At 42.3% G+C, this 12,208-nt stretch overlaps 1 protein-coding gene across 1 annotated transcript in view; it reads right to left on the reverse strand.

Annotated features, from left to right (window-relative positions):
- kcp (kielin cysteine rich BMP regulator) overlaps positions 1 to 11,199 on the reverse strand; it is a 71,365-nt gene extending 60,166 nt beyond the window's left edge. The window contains exons 1-3 of the mRNA XM_018726294.2: positions 10,303 to 11,199; positions 2,175 to 2,731; positions 1,371 to 1,443 (exon numbers count right to left, since the gene is read on the reverse strand). Of these exons, the coding sequence (XP_018581810.2) occupies positions 1,371 to 1,443; positions 2,175 to 2,731; positions 10,303 to 10,492 (820 nt within the window). The 5' untranslated portion in view covers positions 10,493 to 11,199. The remainder of the gene's footprint in view (positions 1 to 1,370; positions 1,444 to 2,174; positions 2,732 to 10,302) is intronic.
- Positions 11,200 to 12,208: the final 1,009 nt, after the last annotated feature.

Here is a 12,208-nt window from a genome sequence, read left to right on the forward strand (position 1 = left end):
AGTAATTGGTAATGTGATCTGTTTAAAAAAAATTGTACTGACTACCAAATGTATATGCAGCTACCCTTGCAAAGTATGCTAATTAAAATGTTGACATCAGACAAACTGAGTACTTTGACGATCGTGTGTCTGTATCTGTATCTTTGTTGGTGAAATGCATTTTTACATTGTACATCACCTTGGAGAAAACTGTCTACTAAATGAATAAATGTCAGTGGCTTAATATTGTACAGGGGGTTCTCAATTTACCTGAGAGCTATGTTTTGGAGCGTGCATCTATTTCAAAGTTTGCATGTTTTAAACAAATTTTCCCATTAGAAATAGTGATGAAAGGTGGGCTGTCTGCACATACTTTTGACCTTACTATAGACATGAATGAAAACACCTGGCATATACTAAATACTTTCAATGCATCAACTATCACATTGCTGTGTGCATACCAGGATTTCCAGCTTGAGCACTACTTTTTTATGTTCTCAGTACTGTCATAAATCGTATGCAATGTGCTTTCATTCAAATTCAGCGTTCTCTTTATGTATGCTATGTTCACATAGCATTCCCACATCTAATTTCATTGTTAGCCATGTTCGCGCCGCAATTCAACAAAACGCGTCGTTCACAGCGTAAGAACAATGAAACATCTCAGGTGCCAATACAGGAACCCGAACATTGCCATTACCACAAGCGTAACACAATACAGAGAATGAGAATGAAGAATGGAGACTTTGCCAAGGAGCCTTGTAGTCTGAACTGGCAGTTTATTCCAAAGTGCCTATCACTTTCACAGCACACACTGTCCAGGCTTGTGAATAACCCCAAAATACCATGGGTAAAGTAAAGGGATTCCTCAGTATTCCTCTAGCTGACCCACAACTTTACAAGTACAAACATGAAATAAATTGAAAAATGGAATAAACTGGTGTAGGACCAGGACACAAGGACCTTGAGTGCTTCGACATCCAAACCTTACAGGAAGAGGTCTTTTTGTGCACAGTTTTGGACTGGTAAAAATTAACTGAAGGATAAGACGAACACGTGTCTGCCTCCACATCTCTCCTTCTGTTGCTGTAATGCACTTTTTGTGTTGTTCTTTGGAGAAAAGCATCTGCTAAATGAATAAATGTAAATGTACCCCTTTAACTCCACTCTTCACTCATTGCCTCTTGTTCCCAGAGTGCTGAAAAAAGTATTGCAAAGAACAAAAAAGCCACTCTTTGGCAGATGTGTCACAGCCAGGGTTACAGTAGTGTGTACGGTTACACTTACATCAATAGCAGCGCTTGGAAAAGGAACAGCAAAAGGAACGGTTTGATAGCGCATGATTTGTAAGAAAGGAACTTTCCTATTATTAATAAGTTGAAGAGTGATACCTGATAGATTTTCGCAGCGCCAGGGCCGTCTCTGGTAACCAGTAGTTGAAACTTCCGCTGTTTGCAAATATCCCTGAACACCGAGAACAGAAAATGAGAAAATTTTAGAAAGCCATTTCAGAATTCCAAGTTCATCCTATAAAGTACTAATCCATGCTCTGTTTTTTTTTATTATTCATTTATGTATTAAGCATTTTCCACATTAAGTTCCATGTGTACCCCAGCAGTTCCATTCCCAGGTTATGCATTAATTTATGCACAAGAGTGAACAAACACATGTATTGAAAAAAAATAACCAGCTTTTTGTTGGTGTGTTTGCTTTTATGGATACATTTCACACACTTTGAATATCCAGCCTGCTGAGGTAATTTTCCACAAAAGAATTTTCCCATTAGCCTCTGTGATGCTGTAGAAATCCCTTCCCTACATGAGCTCTACTCCCAATTTTCCCAGACATTCTACAAAATCAAACAGAAAATGCTTCATGGCAGAGTTGCAATGACTGGAAAATTCAAAAACATGAGGACACGCCACATGAAAGCTCTGTGGGGGTGGTAACCACACATCAACATGAACCTAATTAGTCTCATATGTTACTGTTCTTTTTCACAAAGCAGTCTTTCAGCTTACTTGAAGAGAAATGCAACTTTTAGATGCTGAAGTCAAAGGGGGAAGTACAAGTGTCCATCTGGATATAGATTAAATTGATTTCATTTTGAAATTTAAAGCATAATGAAAGCTTTAGACTAATAAAGGGAGGGAATTACAGGATCACACGGCCTTAGACAAATGCCGCTGGCTCACCAGGAACTTGCTGGCCTTGTCCCCCGGCATGCTGGCCATGGTGATCTCCAGGTCAATGGGTAGCACAAGGCTGAGAACATCCTCTCCGTGACTCTTCTGAAACATGACAGCCTCCTCACAGTCAATAAAGAGCGACACCTTGTGTGCCTCCAGGCTGAGGGCCATACGAGCCCAGCGCCCATTGGCAAAAGGGGTGCCGCCAGGGAAGACAAAACTGGACGGTTGCATGCTGTGTGCTGCCCGGTAGTCTAGCCGCAGTTGGTTGGATCGGGTGCTGGAGACCAACCGCAGCAGAGGCCGGCCATCTTCTTTCATGGCAGCAGGTGACACAAGTGAGATGAGGGTGCCGTCCGAGTTTTTGGCCTGCTGAGCCACAAAGTGCAACCCGATGGAGCCCTGCATGGTGCTTAGGAAGTAGATGGAGAAGTCGTGAGGCAGAGTGAAATGCGGTGCCCGGTGACGGAACTTCCATGCTGGAGCTCCTGGCTCCAACCCCTTGGCCTTGGTCACACCCTTGATGGAGCGTGTGATGTTCAGGGCTTCCAACAGGTCAATCACTGAAAATATTGCACAAGAGAATTTAAAGCATTATCACTGGGAGTCAATAAACTGCACCGACTACAAAAAAATCTGTATTTATGCATTATGGACATCTGTTAAAAATGGCACACAGACAGAATTTATAGCCCCCAGAACACCATGCAAATCCTTCTTTGGATTGATTTTGCCTCACAAAGTTGATCGCAGACCATCTTTTCTATGTTAATTCTCCATCTGGCTGGCACTGTTCCGCCTAAAAGCGGTGCTGCGAAAACATGTTTGTTTGATCATGGTGTCATTTCCCAACCCAGAGGTGGCTGAAAACTTAGCCGTGTCATCTGTTTGTCTGAAGTCTGCCAGGAGTGGAAACTGTAAGGAATATTTTCAGTTTTTCATGACAACAATAGCTATTTTAAATCCACATTGCTGACCGATTATTTCCACAACCATGTGTTATCTTGTTACTGATGACCAACACTCGCCAACATAACATGAGCTGTGAGTACTGTGGAAGTAAGTTGAATTAATCCAGTCCAAAATTCCTATTCTCTCTGGGGGCGGTTTATTTCCAAGGCAGAAATTTTAGAAACTTGCAATTGCAGAAAAAGTAATTACAAGTAAATAAGATGAAATATGCTTGTCTACTTCAAGACTGTAGTGGCCTGGAGCCTATCCTACAGGCATAGGCTGCTGGGCTCGTCTGGGTACACCCTGGATGGGACAGCAGTCCATTGCAGGGAAATTAAACACACAGTCATTCACACGCTGCAGGCCATTTGGAGTGAACATTTAACCTGAAGCACATCTTTAGACTATGGGAGGAAACCCACGCAAACAGAGAACACATGGAAATTCAAGACTCTGTCAAATTGCAACATACATACATACATACATACATACGTGCCCAGGCACTGTGAAACAGCAGCGCTTCCCACTTCACTAAACCTCTGCATCATTGAAAATTTCTGTCGATCAGTCATAATACAAGGACCCAATAAACTTTTCCAGACTTTCAAGACCTGTACTTTAATCCTAAATAGTGGTCACCACCACAGCAGTCTAGTAAGGCAAACTCTATGCTGACCTCTGCATTATTACTGAGAAAGTTTTGGTTATTATTCTCTAACAAAAAAAATCTGTTTTACTGTATGCTTCCTGCAATTGTGACTGTTATAGCTATATTTTTAAAAAAAACAGGTATTATATCCATGTGAAAAAACTTAGGGATCTGATGTAGCTATCTGATAATCCATTTCCTACACATATACCTTTTTCTCCTGAAATACTTAAAAAGTTTATCATAAAAAATAAAAATTGGGATGACCAAATTTGTCACTGCTGTTAGATTTGAGCTAAAAAGCTGTTAATGGCATAACCGATTTTGCAGCAAGCGAACTCATTAGACAGCTCACCAGATATTGTTTCTTAAGGTAGCCTAACCCTAACACTGACATATATCTCCCAAACATACAGACTTTATAAACTACCTTTCATTAGTGCTGCTTTTCATACACTGTCCTTTCCAAGTTCTAGTGATCAGTGCAAAGATTTCAGTTTACTGTGTATTAGGAAAGAGTTATGGAATTCTGCTAATCCCAGCACATCCATGCCGAACTAGTAATTGATTTGGCTCATGCGGCTCTGCTTTCCACTTCACCGGGATTTGGGGACTTGAGGACTGGTGTTTAATGGGGTGAAGCTGCATTCCATGAACCGGCGCTCTTCTATATAATATCTGTGTGGCCACAATACGAGTCAAATTCTCTTGACAGTAAAAGCAAACTCTCCCACGGAGGTGCAGACAACCACTTTCTTGCACTCGCAGCAGCTCAACTGGCATAAACAGCAGCACCTAGTTTTTTAGAAAATAGTAAGTGGAGGTGATAAGAAAGCTAACAATTGCATTTAGTGGAGCAAACAGAAAAGAATGACAGGTAGTAACATGGTATTGTACTTGAATGAGAACAAATGCACCCTACAGATGCAACTGTAAGTAAAACAATTCAGTCTCAGAAGGATCTCATTGTGGCTGTCGAATTGTTGTTCATTATATATTTTACATATATCTTTTTCAAACTGAGGCAACCTACTGATGCTGTGAAATATAAACTAGTTGGGTCTAGGTTCTGAGACACTGAACATCTGTAATCAATTGCTGCTGTGCAATACAATGACAATAAAGTCTTCAGTTCAATTCAATCTGTTTTTCTCCAAAAACATTATATCCCAGTATTCATTTTAATTTAGAAAAGGTTCATGAAACCCATCAGTAATGAATTTTCACACTGCAAACCCTCTGTCATAGCCTGAGAGCCTTTGCAGGCTAGAAACCAAACGTGCCAAAAACAAGTCTTGAGAAAATGGATATCCCTCTGCAGTTTAGCCTTGGGTATTAGTGTGATTGTTTTTCCAATCAGCAATCTTTTAAAAGTTTGTATGGTCACCCCAGGTGCACCAACCCAGAGGCACAAAGGAAACTCCGGAGATAAGAGACATTCACATCCGCAACGTCTTCAAAGTCCTGCTTCGAAAGGTGAAATAATACCCAGGACCTTCTGCAAAAATGCAGCTCTTGAACAGTACTTTACAAGCCTATTGGATGCTAAGGAACTAAAAAAAAAAAAAAACAGCAAGTAAAAATGCACATCTTTCATTCATTCATTGTTCCGCAAATTCACTGTTGGAAGGATTATATTGACCATTAACATCCAGGACCAAAGTCCAAACAGAGGTATTAAGTAACAATCTCTTTACATTCCTCTGCAAAAAGTATTTGTAAAATTGGAATTCTTATTGGTTTTACATACATACTGCATCTCTATTATAAGGCTTTGTACATAATAATAGTGTTTACATGTCATATTAAATCGTAGACAAACTACATAAGCACGTACGCATTTCAGGAATACTATACAGGTGGTTCCCGACTTACGATGTGGTTAAAATATCGTAAGTAGAAAATGCATTTAATATATCTAACCTACCGAACATCATAGCCTAGCATACGTGCAATGGCCATTACGGGCTTGCCGCCGCTGCCCAGCATTTCGAGAGAGTATTGCACTACATATCGCTTGCCCAGGAAAAAATCAAAATTCGAAGTACAGTTTCTACTGAATGTCTATTGCCAGCTCACCATCGTAAAGTCAAAAAATCGTAAGGAGAACCATCATAAATCAAGGAGCATCTGTAATGAAAAGTTACTGTAACACCCTTCATGAATTCCTTTTTGGCTTGTAGCTGAACACCTCCAATTACCAATAACTATCTCAGCACTGTATCCAAATCATACACTACATGTAACAGAGATTCACGCCTCATCACTCTGCAAGAAGGGTTTCACTTGACAGCTAGCAGAACTACTAACATTTTGCATGTACAGGTGGTCCCTGATTTACAATGGTTTGACTTGCTTTTTTTTCAACTTCATGATGGTGAGCTGGCAATAGACATTACTTTTCAACTGTACTTTGAATTTAAATTTAAATTTTTTTCCCGGGAAAGCGATACGCAGAGCGATACGCTCTCACGATGCTGGGCAGCGACAGCGATCCACATCTCCCAGTCTGTCACGGAGAGGTGTGTATTAAGTGTACACACACATTGACTGAAACCACTTGTCCCGAGCAGGGTCGCGGCAAGCTGGAGCCTAACCCGGCAACATACGGTGCGGGGCTGCAGGGGGGAGAGGACACACCCAGGACGATACACCAGTCCATTGCAAGGCACCCCAAGTGGGACTCGAACCCAAGACCCCCCAGAGAGCAGGCACAGGCCAAATCCGCTGCGCCACCATGCCTCCTGTATTAACTGTATTAACTGTATTAAATGCATTTTCGACTTACGATATTTTTGACTTATGACAGGTTTCGGGAAACGTAACCCCGTCGTAAATCGGGGACCACCTGTATCCAGATATCCATACACTATCATACATGGACAAGACACAAAAGTTTTCGCCTTTATACTCTATACATTACATAGCACAGGCTTTTATTACATTTACATTTATTCGTTTAGCAGACGCTTTTCTCCAAAGCGACATACATCTCATGGAAAATACAAAGTTGTGCGTTACATCAGCAGAGAGAGAGACTTAGATGCAGACACATGATTCTTAAGTACAGTTAGTTTACTTTTCACCATATGAACCAATGTAGATCACAGGAGCGGGCGTGGCAGCGCAGCGGGCTTGGCCGGGTCCTGCTCTCTGGTAAGTCTGGGGTTCCAGTCCCGCTTGGGGTGCCTTGCGACAGACTGGCGTCCTATTCTGGGTGTCTCTCCTCCCCCTCCAGCCTTGTGCCCTGTGTTGCCGGGTTAGGCTCCGGTTTGCTGCGGCTTCAGCCAGTGTGTGTGCATCATAGGAGGAGCTGCATAAAACTTTATCCTAATATCGATAATATTATTAAAACCAACGAGAAAAGTTGTGGGGCGGAGGCTGTCACATGAGCAGGATCAGAGACATTAGATAGCAGGTTTGTTCAACAAAAAGGGTTTTACTCTAGGACACAAAGCTAAATCACAAGGGGAACGTGGCCCCATCTGAGAACCAAACACAAAACAGCAGCTAAACCGAAATAACAGGAAACAGCCACAGAGAACCAAACCTGGGTCAAGGTTCTAGGAGTCACCATGCTACCCTCAAGCACTCCCAAAATCCAGTCCTCCTTAAGTCTTCAGGTCGATTGCTTTTAAATCCTTCCAGAGTCCCCACAATAAACAGCAACTGGCTGTCATTCTATTAGGTTGGGGTGGGCCACTGAGAGCCGTCCATCCAATACCTTTCTAGTGGTTTGAATGTCCACCAGCCCACGGCATCTGGTTACAGTCGTGTATTTTTCCTCATGCAATTAATGTTCAGGAGAACATCAGACGTGTAGCCTGGAAATGTCTGATTTTCATTATAGCTGACAAACTCTTCTCTTCACAGTTGTGTAATACTGGGAATTACAAGTTCAGCCTTCATTATGACACCTCTGTAGTTGTTATACTACAAAACCACACTACTATTATTTCCATACCGTATGAAAAGTGCGGCAACTAGAAGATCTGAAACCTAGTGCCTACAAAGTTCATGTCCTGACAAGTCGTAATGTGATACAAGTGGACCCCGGCATGCATTCTGGAGCCTGCAGTTATGCTCATCTGTGAAATGAAGACAGATGTCATACATGTTTATTCCCAGACTGCACTCAACAAGAACAAAACTTGGGGCTCAACTTTGGGGGTTTTTAATCAGTTCAGTCAGCTCTGATCTGCACTGGATGTACTGGACATAAAACAATAACTAACATTCAGGGCTGAAAAAGGTAGCGGTCCCTTTACTAAGGTAAAATATGAGTTGATTTATCGGGTGCTTGTAAAGTAATTAGGATGAAAAGTTGCGTATGAACTTAAGGAAATATTCAAAACTCCAGAACCCTTTGTAGATCACAGTCTCCAGGTTATTCATTGAGATATACAATGCAAATCCCTGTATGAAAAGCTATAAGATCCAGAGAAGACTTTGAGTTCCAACATACTAGTTTGAAACATAAATAAAACATCAAAATAAAAAGGTTTTTTTAATTTTAAAAAAAAGAAAAAAAACCTGGTTGCACAAACCTACAGTTCATGATGTAGATCCGCCGAAAAGCAGATGTCCCTTCTCAATTCCAGTTTTAACTGTAATTACTCCAGGTGCCCCTCCTTCAGCCACCCCAACACTGCTGCATTAGGTAAAAACAGCTGTGCGAAGGGATAAAACAGGGATGACAGAATGAGATAACGCACAAGATCTAACAGGCTTTTTTCATGGGGGTGTGCATTGTTGCTCACGGTCCTGTGTGAAAAAGCTGCGATGATAATCAAATAATATGTTTTCACACCGTAAACACCACCGTCTGTGCACACGGACGTGTAGGTGGCTTTCGGCGTCCAAGAGCTCAGTGATGCAGAGCACGAGGGATGGGCGACGTGGCTACACAGAGAAGGGACGCAGCACTGAGACTCCTCTCTAAGGCGCTCTGCGCTCATGAGAAAAGCGCTGTCCTGCTTAGCGTCCAATCCTCTGTACCTCAGGACGTGAAACATATTAGTAGACCGGAAGCACTGGCCTACAGGAACACAGAGGTGTCCCCCAGCCCTAAACGCAGGACACCTCCACATCTTATCCACCGAAGAAAATATTTCTTCAAATCACCTGCAATTCTTGATATGATATGTATTTTTTAGACACAGTCTGGGATTTAAAAAAGCTTACCGTATTTAAAAGAGTCCTTTGTGTAAAAGCCTCAGCTAAATGAATAAATGTAAAAATTTTACAAGCCATATCATCTATTTTTTTCTTTTTACGACCAGGAAGGAGTTCCGATACTTTGCTGACTGTTGTATTAAGGCCGGTTTCTTTGTTTTTCTTCTGGTCATCACGACAGGAAGAGCTGATGAGCGCACATGATGGTGGAAAGATGGACATTTTCTAATACAGGCCCAGCAGTACTGGTCTTTCATTTGGCTCTGGTAAAAGAACTACGAACGACGCCCGCGGCTCAGTTTCACCGAGGGAGGCGGTAATGTCAAGGTCTGCCTCCCTCTCCCAGGCTGGGGCATCTGGATCTGGAGACGAGGTCCAGCTGTTAAAACAGAGACACCCCCAACAAAGGCTGCAGCCAAAAACTCAGCCAAAAATTAACGTGGCTTTGCTTCTCACACATTTATTTTTGCAAAATACCAGCAAGCATCTTCACAGTATTTCATTTACTTTCAGTGCAGCTGTAAAAAGCGAGGCAGCTGGTAGCATGGTTGTTCGAGCTACTGCCTTTGGCCCTAAAGGTCACAGGTTTGATTCCCACCTTTGGCTGTAGCACCCTTGAGCAAAGTACTTACCTTAAATCGCTTCAGTTAAACTACCCAGCTGTAGAAAAGGGTAAATAATTGTAAAGACTTTAACACTGCAAGTTGCTTTGTAAAAAAAAGCATTGGATAAATGTAAAAACAGGAATCTTGGTCAAAAGACATGACTGTTGAGTTTGACCTTTGAGCACAGCGGTGCTGGCAACTCCATGTCACTGCGAAAACTGTGAAGACTGAAAAAGGATCCCCACAAACAGGCATAACTGATACGCACACAGAAAAATCATTTTAACATACATAGCAAAAAACGCATATCACTGCGAAACGTTCAGACCAACATGATGCAGCTTCATTCAATGCGGAGTGCAAATATATTGCAACTATGCGTGTTACACATGGAACACTTATAAGTACAGCATATTTCCTTATATTTGATTAGATTTTTTTTATCTACATTAATCCATGTTCCTGAAAACCTGTCAGGTATGAAGGGACCAAAAATACCATGAATGAATGCTACTCAATGGAGTTGTACTCTGGGGAGACATCAGCCAGGCTTGCTTGGACATTTTGGTTGGGGGGGGCACCTTTGTTGGCCTGTGCTAACAATTAATTAATTAACTAACTAATGTACAGCTAAAGTGAATGTGTTCATCAGTTCCACGAAGCTACGTGCAAGTATGTGTGGCAGTGCTGAAGCTGCAAATCCGTTCCCGCTCACATCGCGATGGAAGTCGGTGCGAAGCTGTGATCTCACCGCTCTCGTCGCCGTACTCCTGCGCGAGCCTCGCGTCCTCGCGGAGGCGCGCGGATGCGACGGCGCACAGCAGCTGGAGCGCGAGGCAAGAAGAAGCCGCGATCCAGAGAGCGGCTCCCATCTTCCCGCCGGCCCAGGGGCTTCGTAGCTCCGGCTCCGCAAAAAAGTGCAGGACGTCCACGGCTCGCATGCACAGAAGAAGTAAGCAAGAGTGTCAAAGCTCTACGGACCGTTTATTTATTACTCATTCGACATCGCGCCCCTTGCTTGCTTGGCTTGTGCGCGTCAACTCTGCGCTGAACGTCAGTCATCTTTCCGAAAAACCATTGTGTGCTTTCACTGAACTGGCTTCTTATCCTCCGCGTAGGACAATTGTATTGAGTGCGGTGAGAAACAGCGTACTGCAACAACTTGAACAACAAGCGAATGGGAAAAGTCGATCACTCGGTCCGTCCGTCTCGTGTCGTGCGCGCTCCTGCTCCCGCTCCCGCTCCCGCTCCCGCCATCCAGCCAGCGCGCGCCCCGAACAACGGTCCCCCCGACAGCTGGAGGAACAACCTTTTCAAACTCTTTTCTTCTTCTTCCAGTAGAGGTGATCGCTCCTCTCACTGAGTGCCCAACTCCCGAGGATCCTCCTCTTCATTATCTGTGACAAAACCCGGATCGGAGTTCCGCATTGGAATGGAGCCAAACTCTTCAGTCACTTTGGCTGCTATTAACTGCTGTTTTTCCGCCTCTTCTGTCGAAGGCAACTTGTAATTTTAGATAAGTAACTACAGTGATTGACCCACTTACACAACAGCGCATTCCTGATTAATATATGAGTACAGTGTATTGTACTTGGATCAAGGAGGTGGGATTCAAAGCAGTAACCTACAGACGGGGGACCCTAACGACCACGCCACCTGCTGTTTCAGTTAGGTCGCCTTAAAAAATCTCTTCCTTTGCTTTTCTTTCATCCTACCGTGTTACATATTTCCCAATAACTACTATCAGAACTATCTGCAGAGGTTACATTACAGCAGATTTTCGCTGTAGATATTCTTACAAAGGAAATAAAACCCAAAAAAGTTAAAATGATACTTTTTTGCGTTCCTTTGCTATCCAATGCATGGATATGAAATACTTAGGAGATATGTAGGTTTTCAAGGGAATAAAACACTAATGAAACAATTCTGATTGAGAAAAAGACCTACAGTATTACATCTGCAGTCCTGACATTTCTTTCCACCATCCATGTTTTTGATGTTGTGGTTTAGAAGATCTTCTGTATTAAAGCAAGGAAGAAAGATTTCATAGCAAAATATTTTAAATGATTAAAAAAAAAAATAATTACCCAGAATAAGACGAAAAGATGAAATGGTGCTTTGGAAAGTTGGACACCAGAAGCAAACACATAATAAATCAGTTCCAAGGCTGGGGGACAAAGTCACAAAGGAGCTCTTTGACTTTTTCACACAGCCAGTTGTATGTCTGTCAGTCAGGAGTAGAGAAGGTGCCCAAATTTCTCATTTACAGTTTAAAGCACAGTTGATAATCAGCTGATCTTGTGCTATAAATTGGGTTTAAACATTTGCAACAAAACACAGACTGAAATGTCCTTTCATTCAGAGATCTACATCTATGTCCTTATTAGAGGTCTCAGAGACCTGCAAGGCAAAGCGGTAACTTGAGAAGCTTTTATTTTCCCAGTTTCATTAAAAACTGCTCCAGCTCCCTAGAATTACATACTGAATACTTCCACCTTATTGGAGCTTTGAATATTAACTTCAGGCCAGGAGGTGAAGCAATGCACTGGGTGAGAAAACAAACATAAGTTTACTTGTTCTATTTATTAAAAGTTTATTACAAAATGGTATAAGAACATGTTTACCATACCTATATGTATATGATATATAATGACATG

This window comes from Scleropages formosus, chromosome 21 (genome assembly GCF_900964775.1).
Source record: "Scleropages formosus chromosome 21, fSclFor1.1, whole genome shotgun sequence".
Classification (NCBI taxonomy): domain Eukaryota; kingdom Metazoa; phylum Chordata; class Actinopteri; order Osteoglossiformes; family Osteoglossidae; genus Scleropages; species Scleropages formosus.